The 19,857-nt window shown below is 45.3% G+C and overlaps 1 protein-coding gene across 5 annotated transcripts in view; it reads right to left on the reverse strand.

Annotated features, from left to right (window-relative positions):
* The window catches only part of MACROD2 (mono-ADP ribosylhydrolase 2), a 1,527,488-nt gene that overhangs the window by 82,445 nt on the left and 1,425,186 nt on the right, over positions 1-19,857 (reverse strand). For all 5 annotated transcript variants that reach the window (XM_053284588.1, XM_053284587.1, XM_053284586.1 and 2 more), the window contains one exon: positions 18,749-18,844. In XM_053284588.1, coding sequence (XP_053140563.1) covers positions 18,749-18,844 — 96 coding nt within the window. The remainder of the gene's footprint in view (positions 1-18,748; positions 18,845-19,857) is intronic.

A 19,857-nucleotide genomic window follows, 5' to 3' on the forward strand; every position in this document is an offset into this window, starting at 1 on the left:
ACCTTCAACAATTCACCAAAAATCAGCCCTTTGTCCAATCCCTCTGCAATTTGGGTGGTAGCCTCTACCCATTAGGCACTTAACTTAAACTGAGTAGTACCTCACTGCCTTGTGGGTGGGAGTGGGGTGTAGTCGGCACATGGCGGTTGACAATTGGCACTGTCTAAAAGACAGTCAAAATGAATAGAAGAAATGAAGGTGTGTAATGAATCCTCATAAGGATTCATTGAGTGAAAGTTATTATACACCAAAGAATCCGAACTCTTGAAAAATAGTGACCACACATTTCGCTCCACAACTCCACTTCTATAAGGGCTAGAGCTTAGCTTTTTTTAAAAATGAAAGCTGGGAATCTGGGGAAATTAATAGGACAGATCCGAAACCCGAATGGATTCGAATCGAATCAGCCGCGATTCGATTTGTACCCGAATCTAGCCAATGGACCACAGGAGTGATTCATTTTGTCTCCGAATCACCCGAATCAGCTAGATTCAAGTACAAATCGATTTGTATCCGAATCAATTCACACATCCCTAGTGTGTATGCTGTACAATGTCTGATTCTACATGAACAAAGATGTTGGCTTGCCTGGACCCTCCTTGCTTTTAGGGCAGATCTTGCAAGAGGCAATCTCACACTGTGAGTATGCATCAAAAGACCAACATAGGAATACATAGGAGAGCCAGCATGGTGTAGTGGTTAAAGTGCTGGACTAGGATCGGGATACGAGAGTTCAAATCCCCATTCAGCCATGATACTAGCTGGGTGACTCTAGGCCAGTCACTTCTCTCTCAGCCTAACCTACTTCACAGGGTTGTTGTGAGGAGAAACTTAAGTATGTAGTACACTGCTCTGGGCTCCTTGGAGGAAGAGCGAGACATAAAATGTAAATAATAATAATATTGCAATGACTAAGCACCATTGGAATAAATGATGCAAATTAGTGTCTCATGACTAACTTAAGCTATTACAGTCATCCCTTGCCATCCCCGAGGGTTCCATTCCTTCACGGTAGACAAGCCACTGGTTTCAAAGGCATACAGAGGGTTAGGGGAATCGCAGTCATGAAGCAAATGAAAACAAGGTAAAAAAATTTGAAAGATGCCCCCTGACCCCCGGAAATGTCACCCTGACCCCTGAAAATGACCTACAGCCCCCCAAATTACCCCTCAAAATCACCCCCTGACCCCTGGAAATGACCCCAACCACCCAAATTACCCCACAACCCCCCCTTAAAAATACCTCGCCAAACTACTGATACTCAGGTCGCAGTTGGCACGGGTGGTCACAATTTCCCAGTCATGGATACTCAAATCTGCGATTGGGAAAACTGTGATAGGCAAGAGATGACTTTACTTTCAATAGGAGTGAGTTTCAGAGGCATCCTGTGTTTCATATTGTATCTGTCTGCTGGAGCTTGCCCAGATGGGTGGTTTTACTGCAGCAGAAAGTGCTTAAGTCAAGCCATTTTGAGCGCTGCACCAAAGTGCTACTTTTTAAGGACACATATAATGTGCAATAATGAGGAACAAAGTTGAATCATGCCATGGGCTGTATGAACAGCACCTTCTGTCCCCTTCCTGATGTCGTCGTAAATGGTTCCCTTGTATAAATCCACTCGCCATCCCCTGCCAGCAGTCTAAACGTAGTGAAGCTCTGTTCAGTTGCCATTTGGAAAAAAACTCCTGATCAGAGAATTTATCTCACTGGGTAGGATATATTAGTCATGACTAACAGAAACTCAGTGCGTGTGTTTGCACACCAATGCTTGTGTAGACAGGCATTCCTGAAGCTGAAGATGCTAGCAGTGCAAAACAAATTCAGAATGTGTCTTCCAGTTATGCATGCTGTTTTGCTTAGAACTGGCAGGTCTCCTGAGACTCAGATTCTGAAACGCAAGGGCAAAGCCTCAGAGTTCAAAGGTGGCAGCTGTTAGAGCAGAGGATGGAGATTAGCAACAGTTTGTGATTTTTTAAAAGCATTCTCAAGCCTGTCCTTCCCTAGGAGGAGCCATCGCTCAGTAGTAGAACATAGAATCTGCATGCACAAGGATGCAGCTTCAGTTCCTAGCATGTCCAGTTCCAAAGTAACTCAGGTAGCTTGGAAGAGCCACTGCCGGTCAGAGCAGACAGTTCTGGTGTAGACCAGGCCTGCTCAACGTAGGCTTCCCCAGCTGTTTTTTGACAACAACTAAATCCCCAGCCACAGCGGCCAATAGCCAGGGATTCTGGGAGTTGTAGGCCAACATCTGCAGGAGGGCCGAAGTTGAGCAGCCCTGGTCTTGACCAAAGCTGCATAATTTTGGCCCTCCAGCTGTTGTTGAACTACAACTCCTATCATCCCTATTGGCCACTGTGTTTGGGGATGATGCCAAAATTGTGCAGCCCTGGTCTAGATACATAGAGTAATAATCTAATCCAATACAGGACAATATCATAACTCTTATAACTGCTAGTGCAGGATCATTGACCTCCCATGTGTTTTTATATATATATATATATATATATATATATATATATATATATTTATTTATATTTATATTTATATTTATATTTATATTTATATTTATATATTTATATATTACGACTTCAATCATGAACACTTCTCTGTCAGTCTCCTGCAGGAAGAGGGAGAAACTGCAACTGGAAAAACATGCTGGAAGAGTGATGTGTGTCAACTTTAGAATGTGCCTTGTGGAATCCTTGTGGGAAATAGCTTACCCCTTTAGATTCTGGCTCTGCACCCTGAGGCTGTTCATTCTTCCCCTGGAGACCCCGAGGAGGTGGTGAGACCCCTGAGACCCCTCAGGCCTTGACAATCCTAATTTTGTTCATGTGACAAATCCTGTCGACAGGCAGAGTCAATATACCCCAGGATACAGTGGGCACAGGTACATTAGGAAAGCAGAGTATTATCTTCATATTACTATTCACAAGACTATACTGAATTTTATACTGTTTCAACAAATGGAATATGAATGATAATTTACTCTTTTTTGGTTGAGAAAAGGATTGGGAAACATTTCTTAATTTCCTCAGATATTCACGTTTTTCGTGTTCTCTCAAGGACTGGAATTGGATAGATTTTGCTAGCTGTTAGCGGAGAATGTGTTGAAATCCACCCCCACCCCCGGTCACTCCAGATCGACATATGTTAGCTAAACAGGATTTTTTTTTTAAGTATCTAGAATACCTAACTGCTATTCATCAATGGATTGGAAAAGCAGTATTTTTGATGAAACCAGTCTAAAAAGCAAGTACCTTTCACAGCCAAACAGTTCATTAGAATAAACTACTACTTCTTAATCATTAATAAAATGTTACAGTCAGAAATTTGGCTTAGGGATGAAATTGAAAACTGTACAATTTTCCATGTTCATTAATCTTCTATGACTAGTGGACAGGGGCCAAAAATGCATGCTTGTTTAAGATCTTTAATGGATATAAAAAGAACCGACTTGCGATAAGCTTCAATCTGATCTTTCAGAGATGACTTGTATTATTTACTCAACTGTACTAGGGGCCATCACTTAGGATGTTTCCAAATGGAGGACTTTACAAATGTCAGGCAATTGAATCAGCATACTTAACAGATTCAAGCCACATCAAGATTATGCTGAACACAAGGTTGATTGATATTAGTCCAAATGAAAACTAGCCGGTTCAGTAGCACAGGCGCCAGTTCACTTATCATAGCACGAAACTCTAGCGTGACTTTGGTATCTGCTTCCCAACTTCCTGTTTAGTGCTACAGTTACTGTGGGAAGTTGGTCTAGATGCCAATTTAGGAAGTCCCTGAAGATTTACTTTTGTCAATGTGTAAATGAGGCAATTCAAGAGAGATAATGAAGCATTTTGGCTGCAGAATCATCACTATGCTGATCCCATCCTGTTTTATATCTCAGTTTGTGGCTTCTTGAGTCCCTCATTATTCCCCATCCCTATGCCCACTCAAATGCCTACTAGATTGCCCAGAAAAAAGATGAAAGAGGTTATGATTAGTAGAGATGAAAATGGATGAAGAATGTTTTGGACATAATCTCAGTGCACCTGCTTTTTGGAGAAAACATTTTTTAAAAAATGATTAACTACAGTCTTGAAACGGACTTGAAATTGCTCTTTAATTTGCAGATGACAGCTTTAGGATGGCATTATTGCATCTACAATTTATAAACAGGTAGCTGCCCTTTCTCTATGTTAATAATTTTTTTTTAAATGTGCAGCATAATTCTAAGCATGTTTACTCAGAAATATGTCCCACTGGGCTCAATTGGGCTTACTTTCAGCAAAGTGCCTATGTACTCTGCCTTGGGCATAGTTAAAGGAGGCAAGATACTTGGACAGAAGATAAACTAATTTTGAGGGAAAGGTTCTCAAGCAAATCCTTCTAACTTAACTTTCCTTGCAGTAAATCAGACCAATAATTTCTATTTTTGAATTGTTTATAACATCCCCATTTATAGATTTAGAAGTTTTGTGGGCAGTGGGGGTGGGAGCAATTTGTAAAAAGAATGGAGTTTGGAAAGTGTATGACACCTAACTTGATTGCCTTCATGATCCTTGTAGTGGAAAACTTGAGATTTAGATTTTTAAAGGTATCCCTTCAAGTCAAATTGCAGAAACAAATGCTGACGTTCAGATTTAGATTCAGGTTTTGAAATTATTCCAAATTCTGAATTTGGGAAATGTTGCTCCAACTTAGTATACAAATTGCTGCATGCTTTCCCCTCCAAAACTGTTTTTCATCTCTTTCAAGGGAATAAGTGTTCCAAAATACAGCCCAAATATTAACAGCTGAAATAAAAGTTAAACCAAAATACATAACTTTTAAGTAATGTCATATATTAGAGAATCTACATGCATGAATTTTGCATTCATTGCTGAAAGGAAGAACTGTGTATGCAGTACAGGATTTCCTCTAAAATAAGATTATTTGGGGGATTTTTAAAAAATATACAGGGACATACATAGGAAGCCGCCTTATACAGAGTCAGACCATTGACCCTTCTAGCTCAGTATTGTCTACACCAGGGATTTTCAATGTTGGGTCTCCAGATGTTACTGGACTTCAACTCCCATAATCCCCAACCAAAGGTCACTGGGGCTGGGGATTATGAGAGTTGAAGTCCAATAACATCTAGAGACCCAACGCTGAGAATCTCTGTTCTACACTAACTGGCAGCAGCTTCTCCAAGTTTCAGGCAGGAGTCTCTCTCAGCCCTGACTGGAAATGCCAGGAATTGAACCTGGGACCTTCTGTGTGCAAGCAGATGCTCACCTACAGCCCCATTTTGCAGCAGACAGTGCATACTAGGGATGTGCACAAATCAGATATTGGGATTTGTTTTGAGCTCAAAACGAATAGCAGAAACCTAGAAATGGTTTGTTGAAACAGCAGCCAGAGCCAGCTGCTTTGCCTCAACAACCTTGAAACAATTCGAGTTAGTGATTTGGCCATAGGGAACAATGGGCAAACTCGAAACACCCCATTGTTCCCCATGGGTAGCTCCTAGGGACACCAAAGTGGGTTGCATGGTAGGGTATGATGAGTGCTACCTACCATCCAACCCACAAAAGAAATGGGCAAGCATTTTTTTTTAACCTTTCTTTTATAAAAGGATCCTATGGGGGGTCGGAAGAAAGGTGTTTTGTTTTATTACCTGCTTGTACATTTCTTTTTGGGTTCGGTGGTAGGTGGCACCCATCATACCCTACCACACAACCCACTTTGGTGTCCCTAGGACCTTGAAGATGGGGTGTTTCGAGTTCTCCATTGTTCTCTATGGCCGAAACAAACTGCACTTACAGAGTGCACACAAGTATTGCATTGTAATTTGCAATGCATTTTGTGTCCCTACCTTGTAAAACATTGCAAAAACACACAGTAAAAGGGAATCTGTCTCTGCAACACAGAACACACATTTCAAAGACAGTCCAAAAAATGGCCAAAAAAGAATCACTGACCCAGAATCCACTGCCAGCCACAGTGCCTGTGTTGCAGTAACATCATTGGCACAAGGTGCTCTGCTCTCTCACACACAATTAGGACTCTGTCCTTACTTCCTAGCATTGCAACAACTGCCACAGCAGCACTCTAAGTAGCAAACATAGCCATAAATTCAACTAGAGCAATATCTTCAGCCACAATTTGACTGAGTGGGTAAACCTTGCAATGCAGACGGCAGATCAGATCAGAGCAGTGTGTGAAGCAAAGTCAGTCCAGGCATGGAGCTCATCAAACAGCAATCACCAAGAAAATATTACACACACACACACACACACACACACACATACCTGCCACTGTCCATTTCTCGCCACAACACTAGCTCACGAACAAAGCAAACCACATCTCAAGGAAGGCAGGCACCCAAGTCCTGCCTTTGTCAAGCTGAGATCCAGCAAAACCAGACAGATATAGCAGCAATAGCACAGCATATTATACTCAATACTGAGAAAAGGAAACCACAAAATCACATGTCTGACAAGAAACAAAGCTTCTAGATCAGGCCTGCTCAACTTATCCGCCGCCCCAGCTGTTTTTGGAGACAACTCTCATAATCCCCAGCCACAGTGGCCAATAGCCAGGGATTATGGGCATTGTAGGCTAACATCTGCAGGAGGGCCGAAGTTGAGCAGCCCTGACTTATCATGAAAAGAACTCTTCTTTCTTCTCTTCTTCTCCAGTGTACATCCCTGCCTGTCTGCGTCTGGATAACACCATGACCTCAGATTGGAGCTGGGCCACAGCTGACAGACAGTCACATGGGTCAGGGCACCAGTATCTCATCATTGGCCATGGCAGTGATGTGCAAACGTGTCTGTGTGTCAGCAGCACTGACGGGCAGACTGTGCCACATCTGGTTTTGGGGTTGGCCAGGATGGGGAGAGCTGCCAGTGGTGTTGCAGTGGGTGGGGGTGATCATGAGTCATTCACCCTTCATGGCCAGCTCTGGGTAGCCCAACAGGGGGAGGCTGGCCTTCAGGACTCCATCAGGTCAGCATCCATGCATGTGCGATGGCGTGTCACCACATCTCTGGCCATGGAGAACACCCTCTCGCTCTGGACGCTGGTTGGCGGGCATGAGAGGAATCATCTGGCAATTGCTGCCAAGTCCAGCCAGACTTGGTGACGTGTTGCCCAAGGCTGGATTGGCTCCATCTCCTTGCCTGCCACCAGCTCCTGCAGAACACACTTCTCAGTACTGCTTCTGGGTTTGGTGGGCAACTCCCGTACCCCTGGCAAGGCACTGAGGAACCCCTCCATGAACCACCAGGTGGGACACAGAGGCAGGACCACTTGACCCTGCCAGGGACACCACACTGCTGAACCGGGAAGTGGTGGTGATGCTGCTGCTAGAGGTGGGATGTGCACTAGCAGTAGGTATTCCAGCACCCTCCTCTTGGATGTACCCTAGCCTCCTCTCCTCAGCTCACCTAAGCTCTGCGACCAGGAGGTCACTTCACCTGAGCAGCTTGTCAGGGGTGACGGCTTTGCCCTTCATCCTTGGGTTACATAGACAGCACAAAACATGCTCTGCCAATGCACCCAAGGGTATCCTGAGCCAACCCACCACTCCACTCCTCAGCTGACCTGACAAGGTGATTGGCAGGTCAGCTGTTGCCACAAGCTGTTCGTGGCAACAAAGATGGCTAAAGTGCCAAGACAACCTCTGAAAGGAGCGCCCAGTCTTGACTGGATAGGTCACATACTTCCAAGCGATGCCTCCATGCTGGGGTGTGGATGGCAAGGAGGCATAACTTACCTTACCCAGCCCCAGCACAGCAGCCTTCCAGTGGCTATTGCTGGTGTCTACCTTATGCTTTGTTTTAGACTGTGAGCCCTTTGGGGTCAGGGAGCCATCATATTTATTTATTTTCTGTGTAAACCGCTTTGGAAACTGTTGTTGAAAAGTGGTATATAAGTAGTAGTAGTAGTATAGTAATATGGCTGGCTCTTGCTCCTGCAGGTGCTGGAGCAAGAGAAAGGTGGCATTCCATCAGGTTGGAACATCCTGACAGATCAGGTGTTCAGTTGGGACTAGCTCAAGCTGCCTCTCCTTGGGCATTCACCTACCCTTTTCGCTGAAGTAGAAGTAAGCTTCTATCTTGTGGCATTTCTCCACAAGAGCAGCCGTTACAGCAGCAGTTCAGTGCCTTCAGCAGGGATGTCTCACCTGGCCGCAGCCCCAGAAGGGCCAAGTGCATCTTGCATGGCCAGGTTCAGAGTATGCAACACACAATGGATGGAACAAACTGACCCTGCTTGGCTGCCCTAGTTATGTTTGCAGCATTGTCGGTGACCATGAACCCTCGGGCGAAGGTTTGGATGCGTGGACAGCCATCCCTCTACCTGGCAATCCAAGGCTGTGTGTCGTTCATTAAGGAGAGTAGCATGTTCTAGCAGGTACTTTTGATGGTGCTGTTCCTAGCTACAAGGCTTTTCCAGATATAAGTTTTGTTTTGGTTGTATTTTCATTACATAATTTCATGATTTACTTTGAACAACTGTTGTTCCATTACTGTGTTTATTAATATGCAGATTATTGGTACTTCTGATGAAGACTATTTCTAAATGGACTATTACTTAGGGAATCTGTTAAGTTTCAAGTTTCCAGGTTCCTGTGCCAAGTATCAAGTTTCCAGGTTCCAAGTTTCAAGGATCCTGTGCTAAGTTTCAAGTTTCTAGGTTCCTTTGCAGAGTGATTACCTCTTACTCATGAGGTTTCATTTCTAGCAGATTGGCACCATCAGCATCATATCAGCCATTTGACACAATCAGCATCCCAGTACTGTTGTTAAGAATTACATTTCTGAGTTTGTGGAGTTTTTTATCAGCCCACATTGTTGTATTTACCTGCTTGTGTATGATGGATGCCTGTTTCAGTTTTTGATTACACGTGGAGTATTGCCTACCCATTGTGACTCTGCATTTTTGTGTTGCCCATTGTTCACGGGTTTTGTGTTGTATTTTTTTGGATTTGCTACCTGTGTTCCCCTATTTTTCTTCCTAGTTATGTTTACAGCACTGTCGGTGACCATGAACCCTCGGGCGAAGGTTTGGATGCGTGGACAGCCATCCCTCTACCTGGCGATCCATGGGCAATCAGGGCTTTGCTGCATGGGAGGGGCTGGCCACACCACCACCAGCATATGACACTTCACTCTCCTGTCCCCACCAGTGAGCTGTGAGGGACAGGAAAGCAGCATACCTCCCACTGGGACTGGGACTGGTCCACAGACCTGCAAGGAAGTGCACGCTGGTGTCAAGACACTCCTGCATGTAGCAGCCCCAACAACTGGTACAGGGAGGGCACCACACACCTGCTGAAAGTGATGAGTGAGGGGACATTATAGTCGGGCACAAGCATTTGGAGCAGCTGGTGGAAACTGTCATTCTTCACCACCTGGAATGGCTGGTTATCCAAAGTGATCATCTCCCCAATGGCCCGGGTGATGAAAGGAGTCTTTGGGTGACCAGACCGCTTGCCCATTTAATGCACTCACTGTGCAGGCAATTTCCCCTGCTTGGGAGCTGGAGCTGGTGCCTTGCTGCTATTAACTACTACTAGGCCTATTGCTGTAGGCCTACCTGCTACTACCACTTCTATTGCTGCCAGCAGTAGTAGGACCCTGGGTGATGCCATTGCAGCATCCTAAGGATCCACTTAGGGTTCTTCCCCCAGCTGATCTGTGTCCCCCAGTGGATGCAAGCAGCATGGTTTGGGTCAGCAGGGCAGAGCCCAAAGTGGTCCCACACCAGGCTGCTATTGGTCTGGCACCATTTTGATTATGGTGGTACTGGGGCTGCTGGTTCCTTCTGGGGGCCCCTGCTGCCACCACCCTCAGACCAGGGCTGAGAAGGAACAGGAAGCGGAATGACTTCCTCCTGATCCTCCTCAGTCTCATAACGGGGGGTTGCACTGGCAATAGGGATTGGGGAGGGTGGTGAGAGTGATCTGGCTGGGCTAGTAGCAGCTGACACAATCACTTCCTCCTTCACTGCCACAGGAAGAAGCACCTCTTCCTTGACAAGGGAGGACTTCACCCCTACTTCTACCTCAGTCACCACAGGCAGCTGTGCTGTAGGACCAGAATCCTCTGGAAAGAAGAGCCCGTGCACAACTACATCAGTGGGGACAACTCAAGGAATACGTTCTTCTTGACTTCGCCCATCACGACCAGCAGCATCACCCCTCTGGTTCTGCCTTGCACCCTCCTGGACATCTTGGGGTTTTAAAATTGATGCCCTGATTTGGGGCAGGTGGGGAGAAGAAGTGTCTTTAAGGTAGGTATTTTAAAAAAGAGTGGGTGGGGTTGGGAGTGGTCTATTTATGCTGTGTGTGCCACCTATAGTGCTATCTATAGCACTGTAGTGCACACATAGAACTAGAAAAATTAAATCCCCACAAATAAAGAAGCAGGCTATATAAGTGGGGGTTGGAGGGGAGCAAGCAACAATGGGGTAAGTCGAAGGGAAGGGAAGGGAAGGGAAGGGAAGGGAAGGGAAGGGAGAGGGGATTACCCACCCCTTTTGTCCTGCAGTCCTCCTAGTGCCTACCTAAACCCTTCCTCAAACTAGGCCCTATTTAAAGAACTCTAGGTTCTCTGATTATCTGACCAAGTGTGTGTGTGTGTGTGGGGGGGTTACCTTCTGGCATTTTCAGCTGTATTCCGGGCCTGTGTTCCTTCTAAGAGGGCTTCCCAAGGAAAAGGCACTGCAGCTGGGGACTCTGGGAGTTGTAGTCAACAACATCTGGGAATCCCTCTTAGAGAGAACAATGTTCTGGACAGGTGTTGCTCTCGAGAAACGCAGGCAGAGCAGACACTGGGACTCAACTGCGGGGGGGAGGGCAGGTGAGCACCAGTCAGGTATTATAATAATAAAGCTGCCGGGGGGGGGGACCAAAAAACACCAGAGAAACAGAGAGAGCCTGGGTAGACTGGGAACCAGACCGAAGTCACAGAACAACAGCCTACCTGCCCCTCCCCAAAAGCAGCCCAATCCAGGCAGGCACACAGTAGCAAAGAGGTACAGCTTTTTGCTGCAAAAGAAAAAAACAAACAGTCAGCTCAGCACCCAGTTATTAAAGCCACTGGGGGCTGGCTACAAGCAATAAGGAAAAAAAATCCACACAAGGAAAAAAATTCAAAGCAACACCCAGTTAAAGCCACTGGGGCTACTGGTACGATTAAAAATAAAAATGGGGGATGGGAGCAGTTGTTGGCACTGCCAATTAAAAAAATTAAAAGGAGATTCGGTGGGGGGTGGGGAGAATAGAGAGACTGATAAGCCTAGCAGGCTCTCTCTCTCTCTCTCTCTCTCCACTCACTGGGCCAGGCACGTCCCAGGCCACCACACTGCTCTCCTCTGCTGCTGCTGAGCTGCTGCAGTCTCTGTCCTTTCTCTCTCCTGATGTATCCTTCCTCTTCAAGAGGCACTGGTACACTGTAAGGGCCCTCTGCCTCCCAGGCCCTTAAATAATGTTTGGAACTCCCTCATTTGGCCCCCCACCTTCTTGCTCCCTCTCTCCTGCCAATGGGGCACAGTTGCCCATGCCAACACTTGATTTGAATAACAATAAGCCAATCAATCAGCAAGGAGATCTCAAGCCATTCAGAAGCCAGTGCCAGAAAGCCAATCAGCAAGGGGGAAATGGGACTCAAAATGGCAGTCGAAACACTTGAATCGATTCAAGCTCGAAACAGGGTTGTTTCGACTTGCACTCAAAACAGGCCCTGTATTTTAAGGGCATTTTGTTGAGAGTCTGAATAACTTGAAATGGCCCATTTCAAGCTTGAATAGATTCGAATCAAATCATTTTGCACATCTCTCATGCATACATATAGTCACCCATTCAAATGCAAACCAGGGCAGAACCCTGCTTATCAATTCATGCTCACTACCACAAGCCTATCACTCCTCAAATTGTTAGCACATACATTTAAAAGGCAACGTCAGCACTGACTGCCTATGTAACATTTCTGCAGGCAATATCTCAAGCAGAACACTAGATTCCTGTTGTATTCTGGTCATGGATTTGTGTCAAGGAAAGTTATGTGGATAATCATTTTGTGGCTTTTTATATTTATGAGCTCACGGGGTCATGTTAGACGTGCACCTATTGGGCACCGTGTATGTGGTTGTAAGAGGCCCAAATTTTTTGTTCTTTCAGAAAATTGAAGGTAAAATGATCAAATTATTATTGTGGTTGCTGGACACATTTTTCAGACTCAAAAGGTTACCTATATGCCTGCACTAGCACAAAGCACCACAACAATCTTCCTCTACTTCCCAACATGAACGTAGTTCAGATCCACCGCTGCCTTAATGCCTGAGGTTCATGAAGTGGCCTTAATGTGCCTCAGCCCCTCACAGCTCCCTCGATAAAGCAGACCTGAACCTGACCATACTTCCCACAATGTAAAATCGATCATACCCCCCATCCTTAGAGCTCCTACTAGAGCTACTCTTACAACTCAGAAAATCCCTCTAAAAACACTTTTGCCGTAAATCTCAAATATTCACGCATACCTAACGTTTCCCCCATGATTTGTTTTAAATTGGCAGCCAGATGTACAAATAATGGAAACATTATTCTCGTATCACCTCCCTTTACAAGCATGACAAAGCCAAAACTTGCCAGTTTGCTTTACTTCAGATATATCACACGCGTGACTGGGAAAAGAATGCACTAAAATTAATTTCTGAAGGAGCAATGTGGTTGTATGAAAAGCTGCTGAATGTAAAAAATTGAACTTGCTGCATGGTGAACTCTCAATTTCAAGTTTCCACCTTCTTCCTTGAAAACCTTGTTTGAGATGGCCAGCTTTGAGATGTAATGTTGTGTCATCTTGAATACATGAAACTATTTCACTTTAGGTCCACATCAAATACTTTAAAAAGCATTGCTTTATTTTCTTGTTCACATAGACGCTTCTGGGTTCAATCCACCAAACAGTGCTGCTGTTCAAGTTCCCTGTAGCTTTTATGGGACTCCTGTGTAAAATACATCTGAATGAATCAGTATGACACAATAGCAGTGTTTGTGGTTGCTTCCAGCATCTGCAGGCTTAACAGAGTGCTCTGTGTGCCGGGCATGGAGCTAAAGCAGTATCTCTGGTTTGTATTTGGGGGGGATGGAGCCATAACTCAGTTGTACAGCACCTGCTTTGCACGCAGAAGGTCCCAGGTCCAAGCAGGTGAAGCATCTTCGGTTGAAGGAATGAGGGAAACTTCTGAGACCCCGGAGAGCCAAATTCCAGAGTAGACAGCGCTGGGTTGACAACTGTCTGACTCAATATCTAAGACAACTTCATATGCTTCGATGCGTGCAACCACATCTTTAAAGTACTATTTCACATTTGTGGTTGTCAGGAACCAAGAATGAATCATTGTATAGATGTCTTGCAACTTGTCCCACTTTCTTTGCAGTCAGATACTGATATGCCAGTTGTCAGATATTTACTGAAGTTTGCATGGAACGTATTGTTATTAAATCAACTTTGCCTTAAGGAGTTGAAAAATTTCCATTGAGTCAGTGAATTTTGAATTCAAATTAATCCAGCATTTTTGGGATTAATTAGCTATGCCTAAACTCCTAAAGGCATTAACTACTCCCAAGATCCTCATAAATTGCATTTAATTTTACAGCTTCATCCCAGGAGCCATTGTGCCCCTGTACAATGTACCCCTGTACAATGTAACCACATTGTACCCTTGTACCCCAATACTAGTGGTTTTATGACAGTGGCCCAGTCTCAGTGGAGGAGCTCATGGATGGAACATAGGAATCTGTCTTATACCAAGTCAGACCATTGGTCTATTTAGCTCAGCAAAGGCAGAGCCACCATTGGGCCAACGGGTTCAAAGAACCCTGGCTGTTCCCAATCAAGGGCCGTGCTTCGCAGCCCCGACACACCTCCCGTGTCTGACGTCAGACACAGTGATGCTGGTTTAGCTCCTGAACAGGGGCTGCACGGCCCCCATTTGGGAGTTAAAGGGCTGCTACGTGAAGGGGCCGCCGCACGGCGCCTTCAGGAGTTAAACAGCCAGCCCTGCACCAACCTGACTCGCTCCCTCCCAAATGGAGCTGTGGGACTCCGTTTGGGAGCCAGGCCATGCCCCCATCGGACATCAGATGCGGGGGCATGGCTAGCCCCTGCGTCTGACATCAGATGTAGGGGGCGGATGGATGGGGCCGCCACCGTGGCCGCACACAGGCTTCTGGTGGTCAGGCTCTGCTACTAGAGCTCAGTATTGTCTGCACTGACTGTCAGTAGCTTCTCCAAGGTTTCGGGCAGCAGTCTCTCTCAGCTCTACCTGGAGACACTAGGGATTGAACCTGAGACCTTGAGTATGCAAGCAGATGCTGTACCACTAAGCAACACAGCCCCCAACCCTAACTGGAATACCTTACCGGAGGCAGTGTTCTTGTGAAGCCACCCATTCAAATGCAAACCAAGGCAAACCCTGCTCATCACAGGGGACAAGCCATTCTTGCTACTGCAAGACCAGCTCTCCACGGGAGCCCAATATAACAGCCCTGCAGTGTGGTGTGTTTTTGAGCAAAAAGCTCAGGATTCAGTGCAAAGAAAGTGCTGTAGGTTTCCCTGCAGGAGGTTGAAATAATCAGCTCTGCACCCTTGCTGCAGGGATTAGATGCAGTTTTAGCTACAGCAGCCTAAACTGAGGATTGCATTACTGCAGACAAAGTGGGCTCACAGAACCAGTCCGCCACTTGATCGGTCTCTTAATTTCAGAAAGGAAAAATGCCAAGAAAAAATATTTTCTGACATTATCTTTCCTAATACTGCATATTTGGATCCTAGGTAGAGCAGATGGTGAAATATAACGTATCCACTGGGAGCTAAATGGAATTTAATAGCTGTAGGGGACAGTAAAGTATTAGAAGGAAACGTACAAATAACAAAAGTACATTTTCTTCAACTTACTTCTGATGAGGCATAAAATAAAATGTAAATAATTTCTGTTAAGTAGGAATTAGCATAATGGTTTTGGCTTTTGCAATTAGAATGAGGCTGCATTTTATAACTGAAATTTGCAAATGAAGAAGAGTAACACCATTTACCTAGATTTGCAGGAAGGATTATATCAATTCTATTATCTCTGACAGTAATGAAACACAACACTGATACCATTAACATTGTGTGCAATAAAGACGGTGTGATTAGTCTCAACTTGGATTTGCAGTGGAAAAAATTAAATGTTGTGAAGCTGGATATGAGCAAAGAAGAATGTAAGAGCTATTAAAATGGACTTGTAATGCAGAAAAGCATCGATATTATAAATATGGGTTTGCAATTAAATCAGTGTCAGTGTACCTGACAAAAGCAGTTCATAATTAGAAAGATATAGTTAGCATTGACCTGGATTTTGGGCAAAGACTATGCTGAGATGTTAACTTGGAAACATTTGATCTCTGCATCACACAAAGGAAGGCCTTTTTGTTGTTAGCCCTCCATAGAAATAGATTGAATGAAGGAAGGAAGGAAGGAAGGAAGGAAGGAAGGAAGACATATGTACGTACATACATACATACATACATACATTCAGAATGCTATTATGGTGCCAAATGAGTGGCTGGGCACAATGTAGCCACAGGCTTCAATAAACCCAGTCACTCCCTTTTTCTATGAAGATAGTTGCTGCCCTCAGAGTGAAAGATCCCTCTCACTGTTGCTGGATGGGAACTGGAAAAACCACGACTAGATTTTTAGGAGAGAAAGGGCCCTATGTTCCTTAGTTACACTGGCTGACATCCTGACTAAATTTACTTGAGCAAGTCCCACTGAAATTAAGAAGACAAGTTAGACATGCTCAACTAATTCCTAACTAATATATTCTCCTGCAAAGACGCAGCCAAAGGGAAAGAGAATCACAGTCCTGAAGCGGGGTGGGGTGTGTGTGTCAAGATTTTGCACCAACTTCCTGCATGTGATCTTCCCAGGGACGATTAAATTAAAAAAGAGAAACTCCAAGAACAGAACTACTATTGGGAAAGTAGGTTAGCACAAAAACGTCAAGTGGACATCTTTTGTGGAGGGAAATTTTATGCTCATTAGCCTTTTTAGCCCTGGAGATGAGAAATTGGTTCCTGCTATGGCACAAATGAAGTGTTGTGTCTGGGTGAGTGCAAAAAATGAAGAGATTGCATACTACTGGAGAGTTGGAGAATGATAGGAGTATTTTGACTGTGAAGAGTTGGGGGGTGGAAGTTGGGAAAAACAAAGGCTAGATTTAGGAGGGAAGGGGAGGAAATCTGGCTGACATCCAGACTAACTAAGTGCAAGTCAGGGGCATAGCGAGCACTGAGCAAGGGGACAATTGTCACCAGGCCCAGAGTGTGTGGCTCCCTTTGCCCTCAGCCAGGGCGCCTCCTAGCCCCCTCCCACACCCAGTCAGTGAGCAAAGTGCTCACTGTCTGGGAGTGCGAGGCATGCACCTCTCCTCTCCTCTCCAGCCAGCCTATCCAGCCAGCGTTTTAATGCGGAGGGTTGGACTCTCCATGCTGGGCACTGGACACTCCCCCATGTCTGATGTCAGATGCAGGGTGGGGCCAGTGCACCATATGGGCCTATCCAGGGAAAGGAGCTCCCTTTAAGCAATTCCACCAACCACTGACAGGGGAAATGAAACTTTGCCAGGGCTGTGACAGCCTGGCACTCAGCACTGCCCCCACCCCTTACTGTCCAGATGCAGGTGGCATGGCTTGGGGTGCATGCGCAATTTGCAAGCGCGTAGCAACACCCAGTGGGTGGGGGAGCCGCCGGTCGGACTTTGTCCCCCAGCCTCTGCCAAGCTGTCTATGCCCTGGTGCAAGCAATGCTATTGAGTGGCGCTATGAGAAGTGCTGGTGCTATTGGCGGTTTTGATTAATGTCACATTGGCAATTGTGTAGTGTGGGGTGGAGGATTTAGACCACCTTTCCTTTCCCAGTGTGCTATGCCACCCCAAAACATGTCCCTGATGGACACACAGGCCTCTGGGACATAGTTTGAGAGGTACAGAGTGCCTTCAGAGAAAGCAGAGAGGGTCTCCCCCACCCGCATGCAGGTGGTGGTGCTGTGTTAGTTGGGAATTCTAACACAGTTAGAACTCTAATTTCGTTTGGGGAAGCAGTCCAGCAGCAGCAGCAGCGCTTCTCATGTGGCAACCACACTTTACTAGTCTGCATGCCCGCCAATCTGTTCTCTTGTTATGTATGGTACAGTTGCTAGGGAAATGGGAGGTGTATTCGTTTCTAGAAAGAAATGTGCAGAAACTCAGGCTTGTGAAGCAGTAATGCCATCCATCCAATAAGCTCCTTAATTTTGTTTGGGGAAGGGCAGGCTGCACTTGCTCAGTGGAAAGAGAATGACATTCTGACATGCTTGGAGGCATTTTTAGCATATTCCTCCTGGCTAACAAAAATCAATCACGGACTATTAAGGTGGGCACAAGTTACAGTGCCTCTGAGAGGAATGTGACTTGGGGGTCAGTTTGGTGTTGATCCGTGTGCTTGGAGAGGAGGGGGTGTTGGGGAACAGATCAAAGTTCTGTTTGTAAATTTGGTCCCTTGTACACACATAATGTGAGAATTGAACTTTATGTTGAGTTTTACAAAAAACACAAAACTCAGCCCTGACCAGCATTTTAATACAGCTTAACATTCAGTGACTCTTTATGTATAATAAGTTACAAACACTGGTTCACTTACTACATTTAGGACCTGACCTTAGTAGTAGTTAGAGTGCTGGACGAGGGTTGGGGAGACCCAAGTTCAAATCCTCACTCAGCCATGACACTCTCTGGGTGGCCCTGGGCCAGTCACTTATCTCTCAGCCTAACCCACCTCACAGGGTTGTTGTGAACATAAACATAATCATGCACACGCACTGAGCTCCTTGGAGGAAGAGCAGGATGCAAATGTAAAGAAATAATCCATATTTTGGAGTTCATTGTAACCTGACCACTCTCTTAGGAGATGTCTCCTTGCTATAGCTCCCCAACAAGGTTCTCTCCACCGCGCATCTTCCGTCTCAGCAGTGGCCTGGCTGTGGACAGATCTTGCATGCCATAGAAGCAGGTGTACTCAGCCTGGCCCAGCTACAAGATGTCCTTGTGGGGGACATTATGAGCCCTTATGACTATTGCCACACAGAGGTGCACCTAGGTAATTTTAGAGCCCGGACCAAAAGACCTGTAGAGGCCTCCCTGCTGCAAGTTAAGCCTAACCAATTAAGCCTAAGAACACATAGGTTCTTGAGAGCACAAACCACACCACCCAGGACAGACTAAAGAGGATTGGGGGGGCAAGAGGTGTGGAGGCCCTGGAATTTGGCCCCCAAGTCCAGGGGTAAGAGCGCCTCTGTGGCCACACTACAGCTATTTATGCAGGTACCTGTCCAGATTGGAGGTGGGTGCTGGTGTCCCGACATACGTAGTCCCTGGAATCATGCTGACATTTAGCAGCTTCCATAGCCCATCCGCTAAACTAGCCAGGGACTAGATCATGTCCTGTCTCTCTCATTAGAATGTCATATGAATCCAAGCCAAATGCCACTTACAGCCATTCAATATTGCCTGGAAGTTTTTAAAAATAAAATCATTCTATTTGTATCATTGTTTGGCTGCCCTTCCTGATCAAGACAACAGGACTTGAAAGCAAAAGCTGTGATTTTATCAGCACACTTCAAGAAGCATCAACTCCACACTTCGTGTCCAATCTTAGATGTATACATTGTCTTACCTTTTTCTTCACCTTTGGAGTCTTGATAACTTTTATCTACTTCAGGGGCCAATGGCTTCTCTTCCTTCACTGGCTCCTCATGGGCTGTCAAAGTCTCTGAACAGGAAGAAATAATATGGAGAATACTGGCTATGATAATTTCACAAGTTGTCTTTAGTAAAGTGAATAGTGGTTGTCCAAATTTATACAAATGTCCCAGTGTGAGTCCCCATTCACACGGGGTGGTGTGTTTTCTCCCTTCCATTTGGCATGTAGTTCTAGTGAATCCAACAGACAACTCAATTAAATAAGGCTGATGTCCTGATATCAACACATTATGTGAGAGTAAATAATGTTTTTCATCTTCAAGTCCAGTGTTTTACTTAGAGTGAGGAATACTCACTCTAAGTAAAGTAAAGCTAGCCTCTGCTAGCCCGATTTTTGCTGATCGTGAGAAGCGCCCCAAAGTCTGGAAGAAGTGAGGAGCTGAGCTCCCATTTCTTCCTGCAAGAAGTCTATGTTAATCCTTGTCAATGATTGCTCTGCTATGCTCAAGGGGGATACCCAATTGCTATCTATAGAATTTCCATTCTAGGTAGATGCACACAAAGAAAACACCTATAGAATTTAATTCTTATTTTATTGACACCTTTTAACACCTTCTGGGACCATGCACCAGAAATCTGGGGACAAGAGAAGATGCCCATTTGCAGCTCAGAGATGCAGATTTGCTTTGGGCAAAATAGAACATCCCCTCCCCAAGATAGCAGCTAACAGAAGATGGGATTCAGATCTGCCTGGACTGAGCTAATATGCTGAATAATTAAAAGACAATATCCAGAAGGTAACAACAAATTGTCACCTTTTGGAGGACCCAGGAAGGATGAGGACATTTTGAATAGACTCTATGGAGATCAAAGGGAGAAGCAACTACAAAAATGGAGCAAGCCAAACAGAGAGCTAGCAATCTTACCTAATAAGCATACTTGTTCAAGAGCCATCTCAGAGTTTGCTGCTAAGCCATGGGGCAACAAGCAGGAACTCTGTCCATGGACAGGAACTGTCTGTGATTTCTGCTGCGCAGTGAGAAGTCAAGACTTCCCCAGCCATGGTACCTTCACTCTCTGCCT

The sequence above is a fragment of the Hemicordylus capensis genome, chromosome 1 (genome assembly GCF_027244095.1).
Source record: "Hemicordylus capensis ecotype Gifberg chromosome 1, rHemCap1.1.pri, whole genome shotgun sequence".
Lineage (NCBI taxonomy): Eukaryota > Metazoa > Chordata > Lepidosauria > Squamata > Cordylidae > Hemicordylus > Hemicordylus capensis.